Here is a 17,345-nt window from a genome sequence, read left to right as displayed (position 1 = left end):
TCATTTCTCCAATCAAGCCAGCGCTTAGACTGCCACAAGGCAGGAGTTTGTGTGTGTCTATGCAAAGCTCAGGTGGCCGTCACCCGCAGAATATTTCTTTTGTGGTTCTCTACGGGTTCCTTGTGTTTTGGTATTTATGGCTAGCAGGCAAGCCCATACACAGGGGAGCCATAGCACAGCATGGTGAACTAGTATTTCTCACACCTTTGCTTTACTTTGTTGAGGTGAAAAACTCTAGAACAAATCTTTAGTTCCATTTCATCAAGTTTTGTTTGGAACAAGTACTCTGTACTTTCTTTTCCTTAAAATGTTAATGAAATGTGGATTTTCTTTCTCTCAGTTGGGTCCAGCATTGGAAGAGTGAATGCCAGAGACAAGGACTGGCCACCCAGTGTCATCACTTATTCCATTGTAGCTGGAGGAGGCACCAGGGATTACACAAATATCTTCTGGATCAATCCAACCAAAGGAGATGTGAAAATTTTAGCTAGATTAGATTATGAAACAACTCAGAAACACATTCTCACAGTACAGGCCTCAGACCAAGAGAAGACTGCAACAGCATCTGTAAGTAAATCCACTCTACTTCTCCCCCTTTATCTACATTTTTCCCTCTTCCTCCTGACAAGAATGGTAAGACACTGGGCAAAGTACTTTGGTCTGTAAAAGGCAAGTCCACCCCTGCACAGAGCTGTAAAATAATCAGATGAAAAAGGTTTATTTCTTACAAAAAGTATTGAAGTAATATCTTTGTATTCTTAACTCTGTGGTTTTTGTTTCTCAGTCTTTTTTTCTTGTTTTACCTGGGCTGTGAAAATGTTTCCTGTGCCCTAGACAATTTAAGATATTCTTTATGGCTACATATGTACTGGAAAATAGAAAAAGGACAAGGTCTTGAGGCCAAATAGCACAACCTAATTTTTAGCCATGCTTGGTGACACGTCCGTTTTGTCACTACCTTGTGTAGTGCCCCTTGGCCCTCAAACGTACTTTTGATTTTATATGTGATGTTTTTTCACTGCAAAGTGCTCAAAGTAATGCAAGAATCGTATTGCAGCCCATCAGAGTTGTGTTTTCATGGGGTGGGACAGAGATGTGCTGCACACCTTGGGAATGGGATCAGGGCTTGGGTAGCCTCTTGGGATAGTGTCAGAAGGCCCACCTAGTACAGCTGTGTCCACATGGCCTGCTGGGGATGGACCCTTACACATGCCTTCCCCTGACCGTGATCTAGTTTTGTCCCTGATGATGCTATCTGGCAGGAGCCAAAAGCATGCCAGGGACCATGATAACTTTAAGCAGTAGGGTTGTGCTCAAGTTTGCTACCGAGACCTATTTTATTCAGAAGAAAAAATACAGATATTATATCCACAAAGATATTTTATAGTCACTTCTTTCAAAGAATCCCAGTGTCCTTCACATACAGACTCCTTTTTACTCCTTTTCATGTCTTCTCCCTCATGACTGCCTTAAGTTTGATTTTTTCACATCTGTTGGCGGGGGGGAATAGAGGTACCAGGCCTGGTTTCTATTTCAGCCAAGCATCTCTATGGGTGGTGCTGGGTGGGAGGTACTTAATCTCTTTATAATAATTCAAGGTGATGACTAAGGAAAATTTAGCATCAGGAGCTTTTAACGATGACAAGTTTATCTGTTGCCTGTTAAAGACCAAAAGACATGAGAGGAAAGAACTTTGAGATCGGTAACCTTTTTCTCTCAGCGAGCTAATCCCAGCTGACATTAAGCACATCTGGCTCTACCCAGGGTGCTCCCAGCTATGCAGAAGGCCATTACCAGCATTTCTCTCTCACTGGGAACAGTCCATAAGGAGTCTTCCTTCCTCCCATGGATCACGCTCTGAATTATTATTAAATATGCTAAGAAGCCTAACTAATGACTGTGAAGCAATTTAAGAGGTTTGAAAGGAAGTTTAATGAATACGTGGTACTATTATTATTTCTCATTCTTTCTATAACAAAGTTCAGGTGATTCAAACAGTCAGACACATCAGCTTGAAACCTCTGCAGTTTGGAAGATGGTTCAGGTTAAGGAACCTGTTCCCAGCAGAGTGTGGATCACAAGGAGAATTGAAGGTCAAATGATCACAGCTATTTCTGGTAGAAACCAGATTGGAAGGGAGGTTCATTACTCTTCAACTGCTGTTGATCAAAAGAGCAAAATGGGCAAAGTCAAACAATTTCTGAAGTTAATAGAATTCTGGTTCAGCACAGTAGAGGATCTTCAGCTTGCTATTGCTCCTTTCTTTTAGGTAACTGTCAATGTTGTGGAAGTAAATGATGAAGAACCAGTTTGTTCACCCAATTTCTATTCATTTCAAATCCCAGTCAGCTTAGCTGTTGGGACCAATATTAATGGCTTCAGGATTGAATGTCAAGATCGTGATTCTGATCCCAGGTCTTTCCGTTACTTCATTAACGAAGGTACTGTGTCACGGTGTGTGAGCTAGGAGCAGTGCAAAAATTAGTGAATACTGGTGGTTCACTTTGATTTGTAAATAAAAATCTAGCACAGTTTATGTACTACTTCTCACGGTGAGCTACTTGTGATCCACAAGATCTGCACATCATTACTTTGCTGCTTACCAAAAGAGATGTCTCTCCAGAAGTTGGCTACTGGTGCTACCACCTAGAACCATTCCCTTGCAAGACTGGATTGCCTGCCACATTAATTAATTGGCGATTAATTACACAGTTGACAAGGACTTCAGAAGAATGAGCTGAAATGATGTGCAGGGTCAAACTTCCCTTCCCGTTATAGCTGAGTAAATCTCGAGAAGCGATGGTGGGTTCTATTACTCTGCATACTTCACCTTTAGATGCTGGTATACAATTCAAAACAATGGAGCAAAGCTGGTGTACTAGGTCCATGCTGTACGCATTAAAACCCGATTTTAAGAACATGTGTTTGAACCTAGTAATCAACTGCATCCACGTGGGGAACTGCAATGGTGTGAGATGATGCTTGGCTTCACAAAAAAAGTGAATGCACTCTCTTGGGGCAGTTCCTATTTTTTGTTGCTGAGGTGACTGCTGAGAAGGAGGGAGCAGATTGTGCAGGTGCTGGTAAAAACCTGTGAGTAAAAAGAAAGAACCTCTGTCCTGTTGCAGCCCCTTAATGCCGCAGAGAAGCTCTGCACCAGTGGTATTTACACACGAGCCCACACAAAGGCTGTGTTTGTATCAGTAAATCAGATGTGAGCTGTGCCATGCAGTTGGCCTCTGAGCCACCGAGTAGCCCATGGCCTGTTTTGTCTTGTACAATACACATGGCCTTCAAGGTCTCTTCAACTCTGGAGCTCTATGGGGCAACAAGAGCAAAACCAAAGCATATCTGATGGTTTTTCATGGCTCTGATCTCTTGTATGTGTGGTCTGTCTGGAGCCTAACACCTGGGACTGTCCTTTCTGCAGCCCAGGCCACTGTAGATCTCCAGCTATATGGACAGAAAATGAGGGCTGGGGAGCCAACATCACTGAACTCCCCTCTCTGCCCAAACAGTGCAGATGAAGTTCCGGAGGCAATTAATGTCCCCTGAGTCATTAGCTCTCTTCTGGGGAACCTGTTCAAAGGCCTCTGCCTCTGGGCAGAAGCCATGGAGAGGGGCTAGAGTGGCCTCTGGAGATGCTGGTGTTGTCCATGGTTGGATAGAGAGCAGCCCTGAGGAAGAGGACTTGGGGGTTCTGGTGGACGAGAAGCTCAACATGAGCCGGCAATGTGCACTTGCAGCCCAGAAAGCCAATAACCGTATCCTGGGCTGCATCAAGAGAAGCGTGGCCAGCCCCTCCACTCTGCTCTTGTGAGACCCCACCTGGAGTACTGCAGACAGTTCTGGGGCCCCCAACATAAGAAAGACATGGATCTACTGGAGCGAGTCCAGAGGAGGCTATGGGGGTGATCAGAGGGCTGGAGCACCTCTGCTATGAGGACAGGCTGAAGAGAGTTGGGGCTGTTCAGCCTGGAGAAGAGAAGGCTCCGGGGAGATCTTATAGCGGCCTTCCAATATCTGAAGGGGCTACAGGAAGGCTGGGGAGGGACTTTTGACAAGGGCAGGGAGTGACAGAACAAGGGGTGATGGCTTTAAACTGGAAGAGGGTAGGTTTAGATTAGATATTAGAAAGAAAGTCTTAACAGTGAGGGTGGTGAGACACTGGCACAGGTTGCCCAGAGAAGCTGTGGATGCCCCCTCCCTGGAAGTGTTCAAGGCCAGGTTGGATGAGACTTTGAGCAACCTGGTTTAGTGGAAGGTGTCCCTGCTGATGGCAGGGGGGTTGGAACTAGATGATCTTTAAAGTCCCTTCTGACCCAGACCATTCTATGATTCTATGATTCTGTGTGGCCCAGGGGACACCCCAGGGACACCCCAATAATGGAATGAGCCTTGCAACAATGTAGGGTCCTCACTTCAGCTGAGTGCTGCTGCTTTTATCACTTTGTTGCTTTATCTGATTTTATATGATATCAGGAAGATTGAGGAGCCATTCTTGTCAATGATATTTCACCACACAGGTGTATAGTGATCCACAATAAACAGAAACAGATTTTTTTTTGCTTGTTCCACGCATTTACTCCAATATGGGACTGTCTTTCTCTTCTATTCATTTTTTTTGGCACTGTTTTGTGTTTTTGCTACTGCTTTCAGGCAATGTGAACAATCATTTCACCTTTTCACCAAGTGCCGGCTCCAACACATCTCAGCTGATTCTTGCATCGCGGTTTGACTACGAGAGTGGACTTGATACAAACTGGATTTACATACTACGCGTCTGTATAACAGATGACAATTTATTATCTGCCAGGGACAAAACTACACACCTAATTAAAACTGGAACAGTGACTTTAAGTATCAGAGTTATCCCAAACCCAACTACTGTCATTACCACGACGGTAAGTTCACTGAAATTTATGTCCACTTCTGTGGTTCTTCACTGAGCTACTCTCCAAGGGAGTGAAGAAAATAGAGTAGATGTATGCAAAAGGAAAACAAAAACCTACAGTGGGTCCAGTCCTGGGAAGTGCTGAGCCCCGTGCTCTTAGATTGAAGCCAAAGGTGGTTGATGTACTCAGCATCATGAAGGATTGGTCCCAGGTACAGAATCATAACATATGTTTTGTATTTTAGTTTCTAAGACAAAAAGGGACACGTCCTTTTGGCGTCCAGCCAAAGGACTGGGCACGCTGCCATTACCATGTAACTGGAAAGTTAAAGATTTGGCAGCTTTATTAATAAGGAAAAAGCAGAGGTTAACCTTTGCTTCGAACCTTAAAATTACCTCATGCATTTTGCACTACCTCTTTTTTTATTCATAGCTATTCACTCTGCCAGCTGCCTTGCACTTGAATGTGCTGCTTTAGCGGTGGGTCACATTAATCTGTGGCTACCAAAGTTAAAATAGGCAACAAGAAGAAACCCTCATCACTTGGAAGGGGCTTTTTTCCCATCCCTGAGGTCACCCTCATGTAAAACCTCAAGCTGCCTGTCAGGAATTGAAGCAGTTGTGCACAGCCTCATCCTATCACAGAAGTTTCAGCAGGTTTCAGACAGGCAAAACCAGAGGGGTGAGATGGGTCTTTCCTGAGCTCCCTGCCCACATGGTGGTCCATAGCTGAGCTGGGGAAGCCTGCACAGTTTTTGGCAGCTGGAGTGGGATCTGGCCTTGCACAGCCCATGGAGCCCATATACTCTACTCCGCACAGCCATCCCAGGCAAGCTCTGGCTCGCCAGTTTCATTTTGGAGATGATTTCCATCAGGCTGGTGCATGGCATGAGGAGAGCTTGGCTTTGTCCTGATTGCAGAAGTGGCACAGCTCTGTTCCCATCCTTATACCAGTTTCTGCTTTCATCTCTCACCGCACCATCTCTCTGTCATCCAGAGTCCATCTATTTTCTGCCTGCCTGCAGATGGCATTGCTCTTTTTTCCCTTGCATGCAGGAATGAAAAGATGAGGATGCTGTTGAAGGGGTAAAAGAGCTATTCACTGTAAAACGGTCTGGATCTGCCAGGGACTACTGGTAACTGAGCCAGAACCAGGGGATCCTGCAAACAGCACATGCAAATCTGGATACTTTGCTATGAAAATGCTTAAATCCAAACTTGCAGACTGATTAACAACCCTGTTATTATCTAATGCTTTGTTGGGAAGGAATAAATGGTTTTCTCAGAGCCTTCTCCTCCCCCTACTTGATGTGGAAATGAAAAGTTAAGCTGAAAACCAAAACTTATTCTGTATTTCATTCCCGTGCTTTACCACAAATACAAACAGTCTAGACCACATACCACAGCATTAAATCTGCCTCCCCAGAGATATCAGCCTTCCACTTTCAGTCTATTTTCCAGAAGAGCACTTCCATTACAGCAACTTCTCCCATCACTACTTGTTACGTGTGTTCAGTGCAGCAAATTGATGAATCAGATGCTGGAAGGGTGGTAGTGTAGAAAAGAAGTCCCATTAGAAAAAGTCACTTGTGACTTCAGTCCCAGTGAGGATGGAGTGGTGGTGGTGATCGTGAGATTATCTGAGAATTTCTCTAAGGATTGGATATACCTTTTTTTGCAAGGCTAACTAAGTTATTTTAAAGGTATCCTTAAACAGGAAAGAAATAGATACCCTACTATATTCCATACACAATGTGATGACAAATGTCTTATAGAAAATTAACTAAAACTATCAAAACTAGTACCACACGAGGTAATGACCTAGGTAGAGCAAATGAGTAATTTCTCATCTGTGTGAGGGTGGTTTCATGACGGGACCTTAATGAATGAGTTGCTAGCACCAAGTGATGTGCCAGCTCAGAGCCGTATCTCTTGGCACTTGGGAAGATGTGGGAGATCGCAACTGCTCAGGAAATGTCATTTTCCCTTCTGGAACAAGTCATAGGGGAAACAAAAGGAGTTTCATTTCTTTTTATACAATAACTTGGTTCCTTGGGGTTCAACTCCTCTTACGAAGGGGGTTGAATGATCACTGCAGTGAAGATGACCTACTTCCAGTTTTGCCTTAGGTAACATGAAACCATTATCTCAGTAATGGCAGTATTCCCTGAACTTACTCACCCTCCAACAGTGTGCTTGCAGCTTCTCAGGCAACCTAAGGCTTTTAAACCCCACATGGAATGCTTATTTTAATATAAGACATTGAAACATGATCCTGAACCTCCTTTTTGCGTCGTGGGTGGGCTCCATTTCAACTGCCTTTGGTTGCCCCAGGTGCTTGGTGGTCCATCTCAGTCATCTGAGCTGCCTCTGCAGTTAGCAGGCAGGTATGTGGGATGAATCACTGTCTCCAGCAGACACTATCTCCCTCTGCCCATCATCTGCAGAGCCCTGGGGAAAACTTGGGCCAGGTGCTTCAGTGTAGAAGTTCAGCCAGGTAAAAGGTGCTGTTGATGTCAGTAACCTTAGAAGTATGCACCCTTGAGAAACTTTTTCTATCTTGTTTTAAAAGCCTAGCTTCACTGTTGTGATGAAAAGGGAAAACTCGTACTCTGAATCGGCGTGGTACGTGCCGTTTGTCATCACCCTTGGCAGTTTGCTGCTCCTCGGCCTGCTGGGATACCTGGGGTTCTTGCTGGCGACGTGGGTCCGCACCTGCTGCCCTCCAGAAGGCAAAGCGGCCAGCACACCTCTGTGAGTCCTCCCAAATGCCACGCTGGGGAAGTCCTCAGCAGCACCTGGCAATGACAGAGATAACTCAGGCCTTCAGCAGCAATGAAATCTCTGCTTTGAATGCTTTATAGTAGTATGCTCTTCACTCTAGTAAATACTATTACTGGCTACGGTGGTATTTGGTGTTAATGATATGAAATCAAGGAAAAGTGTCCATGAAATTTTATTTCATGGATTACTAATAGTTGTACAAATGCATTAGCTGAAGGTAACAGTGGAATTAACCATTATGACCTCTACAGGCAGCTATGCTCATGAGGCACAGTCAGAGTCCGTGCCTGACTGCGCTGACTGAAAATACAAACATTTTTGGTTTGTATTTGTCTCCCACTCCAAGGGAGCTCCCATCTAGGTAGTTATTGGATGCATATTCTTCCCTCTCAGCTATGGATCCCGGAATCCTTTGCAAACCTTGGTGCTCATGCCAAATTCTTTGTTCTGTCAAAACTTCTGCATATTTCCTGGAGTTTTACCCAAGCCCGTCGTAATGCTCAGTCCCATAAAGCTTCCCAGTACCTCTCAGTGTCTGTGCTTGGCAAAAGCCACGGAAACACCTGGGACCGGCTCTGGTTCATTGTGGGAAGTGGCAGAGATCCTGGCTGGCTGCCTTCTCAGTGGGCTGGAGCCAGGGTGCCTCTAAATTGACTTTTTACTTCACAAAACAAAGATCAGCAGCTCTTTAAGTGGACTGGGATTTAAAAAAAAAAAAAAAAAAAAAGGAATTCTATAAGTATTCTCAGGATTTGTACTTAAATTTAGAAATCATAGTAAATGTGAAGAGGTAATATATGACTGTGCTTATAATTCAAATGGTGTATGCCAGGAATTTAGCAATTTGTGATAAAAAAGACAAATTAATCTAACAGCATATAGCTTGGCTATTATTATTTATTAATAGAGCAAGTGATTAATCAGGAATCAGGCTCTCCCATTAAAAAGCAATTTCTATATTTTCAAAAACATTTATAACTTTTCAAATATTTTAAAAGGTATTATCTGAGCACATCAGATCCAAAAGTTGACCTTCCTCCAAGGATGGAACAAGATTACAATATTTGAAAATATATTTTTCCAGATTATATAAATCCATCATGCTATCATCAATAAGACTATTTTTTTAATACCATCCCTTCTTGGAGAGGTGTTAGAGCAATGTTCAGGGCTGTTTTCCTGTTTGGGTGCAGCATTAAATGATGCAGGTCTTCAGTGAAAGCAAAACCAGAAACAAAACAAATAAAGCAAATCCCAGAACTCAAGGAAACACATCCTTCTTGCCAAGTGAAAGACAGCAAATCACAGTATTTTTGTGTAGGCAAAATATGACATTTGTTAACTACACTCTTAATCTTTTTTTCATTACAGGATGAACACTCCAGGTGCGTATCTTTTCTATAATTTAATACTTCTCAACAACACCCTGCTTACAATTTAGGGTAAAATTTGTAAATCCGTTTCTAAACAAATAAATTTGACCCAGTACAAGAGTACTGAGACTAAATAACCCTGGCTGATTATAGGAGGCCTGCCTATGTGATTTAATAGTGCTTTTGGTCTTCGGATCTATTAACTACCAGGTAAAAAACAAATCCAGAGTAGCATGGTATTCTGGTATGGATGCTAAAGAATTACTGTATTTTTCACATGCAATTCATTTGCTATCTGTTAAAAAAATTAATCACATCCCTCTACAGCATCTTCGAGAGTCTTCTCTACTCTTAATTCCCTGTTCTCTGATCCCTTCATTTGCTCCATTGACACCACTACTTCATGTACCTGAAGATTTATTTTAAAGTATTGGTGCTTCTAAAGGGGTTTTTATGCCTTAGCAGGGGTAGAAGTTACACATAAAAAATTAGGTGTTTTTTTAAGCAGTCTTATTCCTTTTAGTCCTATTAGCTTTCTGCTAGCCAGCATGGCTCATATAGGCTCAGTAAGGATCAGTAAGTTGCTGCTTTTATAACTCCCTCTTCTCAATCAGTATATCCCAGCTTGAAAAAAACACATGACTAACAAAACCCAACAAAATCAGCTGTTCCCCTGGTTGCCCAATTTGAGACATTTCAGCATTGGTTGGTTACCAAAAAAACCCCAGATGCTTGGTGCTTTCTGAAGAACTGGTTCCCAAATGCTGGGCAGCAAAGGCCAGACAGAACAAGTTTCCCATCAGTGCCCAGGTTCAAACCCATCTGCAGTGCTTCAGAGTATTGCACGCCCAGCCATAAAGCCCATTGGTGGCCAGGCATACAGTTCTTCAAAGGAAGGCGATTAAACAAATTGGCAAGGACCAAGGAAGAAGAAATCATAGCAACTAGTTGGGTATCATCCACAAATCCATGCTGTTAAAATGCCCGTGGCACTGCTACTGTATTTGTTTGCATGTGGGATCAGTTAATAGTGTGGCAAATTCACACATAACCAAACTGTTCTTCAATCTGAATTTTACTTGACTGGATCTGCAGCACTTGCCTGTTTCGTCTCCAAGAGCATGTTTGAGTGCACAAGCTTTGCAACTAGAAACATTCATGGAAAAAATGAACACAATCTACATTTGTCCTTCAGATATCCCCAAAGGTGAATTTCTGTATCTGTTCATATTATTCAGAAAGGGAAATTTCTTAAAGAAACTATTGTTATTTATTCATTACTGAAGGAATAAGACTTTTCAAGGCTAAACTTTTGGTTAGTCATTGGCAACTGTGGATTCTCACTACAAAATACTATGGAGTTCACTTTTCAAATAGTATGAGGGATCAGCCTTTGAAAAGAAATAAGGCTCATTTGAAATGTCTCAGAAGTTGAGTACCAAGAATGTCTATTTGAGGAAATCTTGGCTTTAGTGTCTATAGTCACTGTCAGAAAAAAAATATTTTTTACCATGTGTGTTTTCCTTTCTGTAGAGAATAAGAAACATAAGAAAGAAGTGGTTGTGGTAAGTATTGCCAGTCTCAAAACAAAATCTAGTTTTGCCCGGGCCCATCATGCAATATGATCATAGGATCCTTTCTAGGAAAGGTGACTGTTTTCCAAAGAGAATATAAAAATGATAGGTGAGGAAAAGAGGATTTCCCCCAAATGAAAACACTTCAGTGCCCCAGCTAGCCTCTGTATTTGGAGGCAACACTGGGAGTGAGGGGTGCTCACCTGTGCTGTGGTCCCTTTGCTCCCAAGTGCTGAATTCTCCAGGCTCTCATTCTCCAGGCTCTCATTCTCCAGCCTGAATTCTCCAGGCCCATGTGTGGGCAGCCAGAGAGGCTGTGCCCGGAGCAGGGATGGGGAGACTCAGTGCAGCTGCAGAGGCAGGATGACAGAGGCAGGATGACAAGTGCCCCAGCTCCACTGATGGCAATACTGTGCTGCTGAGACACTGCTGTCCTGTGCAGCTAACCCTGACCCGCCTTAGTGCAACTTGTAAGGTACACAACTGTCCCCGAGCTGTAAAGAGTTTGGTTTTGTTAAGCTGTTTGCAGCAAAATGCCATAGTTATTTCCACAGTAATAGACATTGATTTTCTCCTAGATTTTGGGGATCCTTCCTTTTTCATAGCTGTAACAGCATAAATGCTGCAAGGCACTTTCAGTAGCTACTCTCTCTCCCCAAGTTCTTCGCAGAGGGGATTCCCAAGCTTCCTCTGGGTGGAGGTGACCCTCTTGGGGTTAGACCTTATTAATTGGCCTTTGAACAGCTCATGGTAACACTCTATACCACAAATGGCTTTTGTTGCCAGTTTTGATTAAACTCAGCCTACAGGAACACCATACACAAGTGATACAAATCCACCTCCATCCACGCAGGTTACCATTTCCAAGTCTCTGCTCTTCCTTCTTACTTAACTAATTCACAGGATTCATTTCACATTTTGTCTCTCTTCACAGACAATGACAAAGCTAAACACTATCTTTGACGGAGAAGCCAGAGACCCAGGTAATAAAAAGCAATTAACAGTGCATATGAATATTTGGCTGGAAACAAACTGGATTAGTTGATTCAAATATGGTTCAACATTTGCTTTTCATATTTCCAATTTGCTGTTTCCAAGGAGAATGGGAACTATTATTTCACAGAGTGAAAAATCAAGGCAGTGCCCTAGTAACATTTCTAATGTTGGAATATAATTGTGGCCCTCGAAAGCATGCATCTGATGGGCAGATTATTCACTACTCCTCCGCTAAACCTGAGTGTATGGATCTGGTATAGTAAGGTGGAAGGGGAGGAGGAATTTGCTGCAAGCCTCCTGCTCTGGTGCTGTCATGGCTACGTGGTTTCACTCATGTCTGGGAAATAGCCAGCAGATTAATGTAGCTGCAGATGTACTGACTTCGTCTCTTTAAACCTCTGCCAGGATGCAGGGTGGGTGGGTGAGTTACTCACTCCTGCACAAACCTCCCTTGCAGCAACAGTGCATTGCTGCTGTTTATCTAAGGCTTGAGCATCACTTGTTGGGGAGGAAAGAGAAGACAATCTGCTTTTAGATACAGTTGTGGTGGCATCTGCTACCGAGTATGTCACCAGGCTCCAGCTACACTAACTCTGAACATATCTGGTTAACTGTCTGGGAAAAGTGAAATTAAGGCAAAAGCAAGAAAACCAGGATGATCCAGGAGGTGTAGTGTTTAACCCCTTCCCCAACTGATGGACACTGTGCTCTGCAGCAGGGTTCATTACAGAAGAATGTTTTTTTTTGTTGGGTTGATTTGCCTTACCTTGTCCCCCTGAACCACAGCCCCTGCCTGAGCCCCACACTGTAACGCTGGGTCTGGCATTAGGGCCCCCAGCCCTGCATCTAATAGCTGAAGGCCCCAGCATGGAGAGGTGGGGCTGGTAAAATGTGGCAGCTGTTCAAAATAGGTCTTTAACAAAAAGATCCAAAATTAGGTCCAAAACAATAGGCCTAAAAATTATCCAGAAGGCAGGCTTGTTTCAAGGCTTAGATTCATCTGACCAAATTTCCACCCAAGTGCCTGTACCTTGTGTTTCTAATTAGCTGGCTCAGAGCTGTTGGATGCCGAGAGCTAATGGGAAACACTAGGCATGGGAACTTCAGTAGAATTTGGGAAAAAAAAATGGGACCCTACTGTGCAATTAAGCCCATCCACAAGGCTGCTCAAGGCTGGTTTGGTTGAGGTCCAAACCCACCTGCTATTTATAAAGAGATCTGGAGGGATGGTCTCCAAAGTTCCTGCTTTTTCCCTGTGTAACTACATTTGTAATATAGTAAACGTTGGTTTTCTCTAGGACACTGCAAGAGCTGCTTCCTGGTGTTTTTGCAGGACAGCTCATGGCTCCCTTCCTCAGCAAACCTGACCACATCAGACTTAAGGATATCTGAGGCCACCCAAACTGCCCTCCAAAGCCACAGCATTTGTGTCATGCCTGACACAAACATTAAAGCTGTAACACAACTTTGTGGTGTCATCAGAGAAATGTGTGCTCCCTACTCCTCCCCTCTCCTCTCCATGGCTCATCCCAAACCCTAGAGGATCAAGTGCTGGTGGTTTGGTAATGAGATTTATTAATGCCTGGGACATCATCTCTTGAATATGATTAGGAGGGATGGTCAGGAACTGCTTCCTGCTCTGGGCTGCTTTAACATGCCCGCCTTGTAAGCAGTCAGGTAAAATAACAGGTAAAGAGATCCAGTTTCATCTTTAATTGCACACATTGTATTAATGTGTCAGAAACCATTAATTCTGTAACAAAGTGTAACATGTAGGAACACATAATGACTGTTTCTTTCCAGGCCTTAATGGTCTTTTGTTTGTCTCATGTTAATACTGTTTAATTACAAGAAGTGTCACTAAAGCTCCTGATTCTCTGTCTGTTTAGCAAGAGACAGTGATTCAGACTGTGAGGCAATCACACGGGATGCGTGGCAATTTTTCCACCTGTCTCTGGGTAGTCAATGAACTGAAGGAGAAGATACTTACTTTTAATGTACAAGTAGAAATTACCCATAAAATCTGAAGAAGGACAAAAATCTTTCTAACAAGGAAAGGTAGCCATGTGTGCTAAAAAACCCACATTTAACAATATTTTATATATATAAGGGAAGTATGTACTTGCACAACCAGAAAATACATAGTATTTCACTCTGTTAATGAGAACATGCACAGCAAGCCTGGAGGAAAGCATTTTGTGCAAATAGAGAAGCAATGCATACAGCCATTGGAGATCCCAGATCTCCAAATCTTGGGTCAGCCTAGACGACCTGACATGGTCTGGAAGATGTATGTCAGATATTGGGTTCCTAGCAGGTTTTGCTACCTCAGACAGGCAACTCTACTTGAAAAAAACAGGCACAGACATACCCAATGGCCTTGCTCAGCATGGCCAAAGGCAAAAGTTTTGGGAGAGTTAGTCCTAACTACTAAGAATCACAGAATCACAGAATCACAGAATGTCAGGGATTGGAAGGGACCTCAAAAGATCATCCAGTCCAACCCCCCTGCCAGAGCAGGAACCTAAACGAAATTACACAGGAAGGCATCCAGGCGGGTCTTGAATGTCTCCAGAGAAGGAGACTCCACAACCTCCCTGGGCAGCCTGTTCCAGTGCTCTGTTACCCTCACAGTAAAGAAGTTTCTTCTCAAGTTTAAGCAGAACCTCCTGTGTTCCAGCTTACACCCATTGCCCCTTGTCCTATCATTGGACATCGCTGAGAAGAGCCTGGCTCCATTCTCATGACATTCGCCCTTAACATATTTATAAACATTAATGAGGTCTCCCCTCAGTCTCCTCTTCTCCAAGCTAAAGAGACCCAGCTCCCTCAGCCTTTCCTCATAAGGGAGATGCTCCACTCCCTTAATCATCTCGGTGGCTCTGTGCTGGACTCTCTCAAGCAGTCCCCTGTCCTTCTTGAACTGGGGATCCCAGAAATGGACACATTCTCTTGACCTCCTAACCAAGGACTATGGATGTGTTTGTTACACTGCCCATGTTAATGCATAGTAGCTGGAACTTGAACAGAGGTATAGGATGATGAGAAGGTCCTTTTTTTTGAACAGGAATATTTTGAATATTTTCCTATTCCCTGAACTACAGAGCAGTTTTTATAGTGGTAGAATAGCATCTTCCCTGAGTGGTCACCATGGCACCCAAGTCCCCACATTCATTTGTGGAAATGAGGCTTTACCTCTTGGGTCTACCTCCTTAACTCAGCTGATTTTCCAGGTGCTTCACATTTCTCATTTCAACCCCATCCTGAGGAGAACTGTTATGTCTTAATCTGCTAAAGCAGGAATAATTTTAATCAGTTGTCTTTTCTTCCTTGCAAGTTACTGGCAAAATGTATGAATTCAATACACGGTCAGGGGCCCGGAGGTGGAAGAAGAGCAATGAGCCCCTTCAGCCAGTGCTGGCCACGCAGGTAACATCCAGTGCCACAGATGATAGTGGCCAAGGGACAGACAGAGCAGAGGCACCAAGCAAAAAAGAGCCTTCAGAGAAGAGGAAAGAACTGACCGCAGAGACAAAACCAGTTGCCGAGCCCTCAGCAGGGCAATCAGAAACACCGGGCCAGGATGGGCTGAGAGTACAAAAGCAGAAACAAGAGTCTGAGCCCAGGAGGTATCCTCACTAGCCCCTCAAAGCAGATACTGACCTCATCTCCCCAAATGAACACTGCGTTGCCATTAAGCCAGCCTTAAAGCAGAGTCCATGAAACTCCAAGGTACCTCCCAAATGATCCTTGCTCTGAACAGCCAAAGAATCAGATGTGATTTTCTCTATATATAGCTCAACTGCAAAACATAAGGTGGCCACTGCTGCATGAACCAGACCCAAAGGCAGGATGAATCAGAATCAAAGAATTGCAGGGACCTCAGGAGATCATCTAGTCCAACCCTCTGCCAAAGCAGGTTCCCTACAACAGGTTGCACAGGAAAGCGTCCAGGCGGGTTCTGAACATCTCCAGAGATGGAGACTCTACAACCTCTCTGGGCAGCCTGTCCCAGTGCTCCAACACCCTCACAGTAAAGAAGTTTTTCCTTAGGTTTGTATGGAACTTTCGGTGTTCCAGTTTTTGCCCATTGCCCCTTGTCCCGTCACTGGGTACTACTGAAAAGAGCCTGGCCCCATACATTTGGCCCTCACACTTCAGGTGTCTATGGATTGATAAGATTGATAAGATCCCCTCTCAGTCTGCTCTTCTCCAGGCTGAAGAGTCCCAGCTCTCTCAGCCTCTCCTCATACAGGAGATGCTCCAGGCCCTCGTCATCTTTGGGGCCTCCGCCAGACTCTCTCTAGAAGATCCCTGTCTTTCTTGAACTGGGGAGCCCAGAACTGGACACAATATTCCAGATGTGGCCTCACCAGGGCAGAGTAGAGGGGGAGGAGAACCTCCCTCAACCTGCTGGCCACGCTCTTTTTAATGCACCCTGGGATACTGTTGGCCTTCCTGGCCTCAAGGGCACACTGCTGGCTCATGGCCAGCCTGCTGTCCACCAGCACACCCAGGTCCTTTTCCTCAGAGCTCCTTTCCAGCAGGTCAGCCCCTAACCCATACTGATGCATGCAGTTATACTGATGCATGCATGAAGCTGGACTTACCTTTAGCAGGTGCAGGTAAGAATGGGAGAGAAGGGGAGGATGTGAAAGGGGAGAAAAGAAAATGAAAGCAGAGTCATGGACAGAAGAATCCACTGCCTGCTGTCCCCTGGCTACAGTCACTGGCAGTTTCCTCCTGAAAAGCTCTGCACCCCAAGACTGACATGGCCACATCCTCTGACCGCCTTTGGGGAGGGCAGCATACACATGGACAAGCTTTCTCACCAGTGGATGGGGTCTCCTGTCCCCAGTGAGCAGCAGAATGGGTGAAAAGCACATCAGGGTCAAAAAGTTTGCTGGCAAAAGCTAAAAATATTTTCTTTTCATTCAGTATTTTACTTCAGCCCTTCCTTGCCCTCCCATCTTGCTACAGAAAAGACCATGGCTTGAAAGCAGTTTTGGAGTGGAGAAAACCCACAGCTTGTTCTGGTATCTCAGGCTGTCACATCAACTCTTTCAGCTTATTTATCTTTTGTAACACTAGCAGCATTTAATATCTTCACCTTTGTTATTTCCTCTGGCATATTTAATGTTTTACAGAATCAAGTGGAACACACTCAAAAGAATAATGACAGTGAACACATGGGGTGAAATAATCTTTTCCAAGTGTGGGCATGTATAATGTATAATTGGCATGTAAGTGCTGTCTAAGAACCTGATATAAAACAAGCAAACCTTAGAAGATTTCAGAAAATTATTTTAATCTGAAGAAAATTAATTGTAAATGATGACTTAATGCCTCATGTCTTGGATTCTTTTCTTTCATGATTACAAAAAGTGGTTTTGGCAGCAAGGGACTGATATCAGGTGGCAAAAGAAAATACTCAGTTAGTTGAGTGGGGACAGTCAATGAAGATTTTACCCCATCTGTCACATACATTGGTTTTTGTTGTACAATGGAGGACCTGAATGGAGAGGCCCAGGGTAATTTCACCGAGGATCCTATGCTTTACAAAACCACTTGTCATGGTGCTGTGACTCTGCTGTGCTCCAAAGGAGCAGTTTGGCTCAGGAACAACTTCCCTTACAAACACCAAGAGTCTTCAATCAAATGCCATTTAATTGTGCAATCAGAAACCCAGTTTGTCATGAACACCACAATGATAGAGATAGGAAA

General features: G+C 43.9%; 1 protein-coding gene across 1 annotated transcript in view; it reads left to right on the top strand.

Moving 5' to 3' along the window:
* Positions 1-340: 340 nt before the first annotated feature.
* The window catches only part of LOC114818365 (cadherin-related family member 3-like), a gene marked incomplete at both ends in the record, with an annotated part of 20,765 nt that continues 3,760 nt past the window's right edge, over positions 341-17,345 (top strand). The window contains 8 exons of the mRNA XM_029083941.1: positions 341-567; positions 2,270-2,441; positions 4,660-4,904; positions 7,467-7,648; positions 9,050-9,063; positions 10,585-10,616; positions 11,560-11,608; positions 14,959-15,235. Of these exons, the coding sequence (XP_028939774.1) occupies positions 341-567; positions 2,270-2,441; positions 4,660-4,904; positions 7,467-7,648; positions 9,050-9,063; positions 10,585-10,616; positions 11,560-11,608; positions 14,959-15,235 (1,198 nt within the window). The remainder of the gene's footprint in view (positions 568-2,269; positions 2,442-4,659; positions 4,905-7,466; positions 7,649-9,049; positions 9,064-10,584; positions 10,617-11,559; positions 11,609-14,958; positions 15,236-17,345) is intronic.

The sequence above is a fragment of the Antrostomus carolinensis genome, unplaced genomic scaffold (assembly GCF_000700745.2).
Source record: "Antrostomus carolinensis isolate BGI_N321 unplaced genomic scaffold, ASM70074v2 scaffold23852, whole genome shotgun sequence".
Taxonomy (NCBI): domain Eukaryota; kingdom Metazoa; phylum Chordata; class Aves; order Caprimulgiformes; family Caprimulgidae; genus Antrostomus; species Antrostomus carolinensis.
This window is presented reverse-complemented; position numbering and strand designations above follow the sequence as displayed.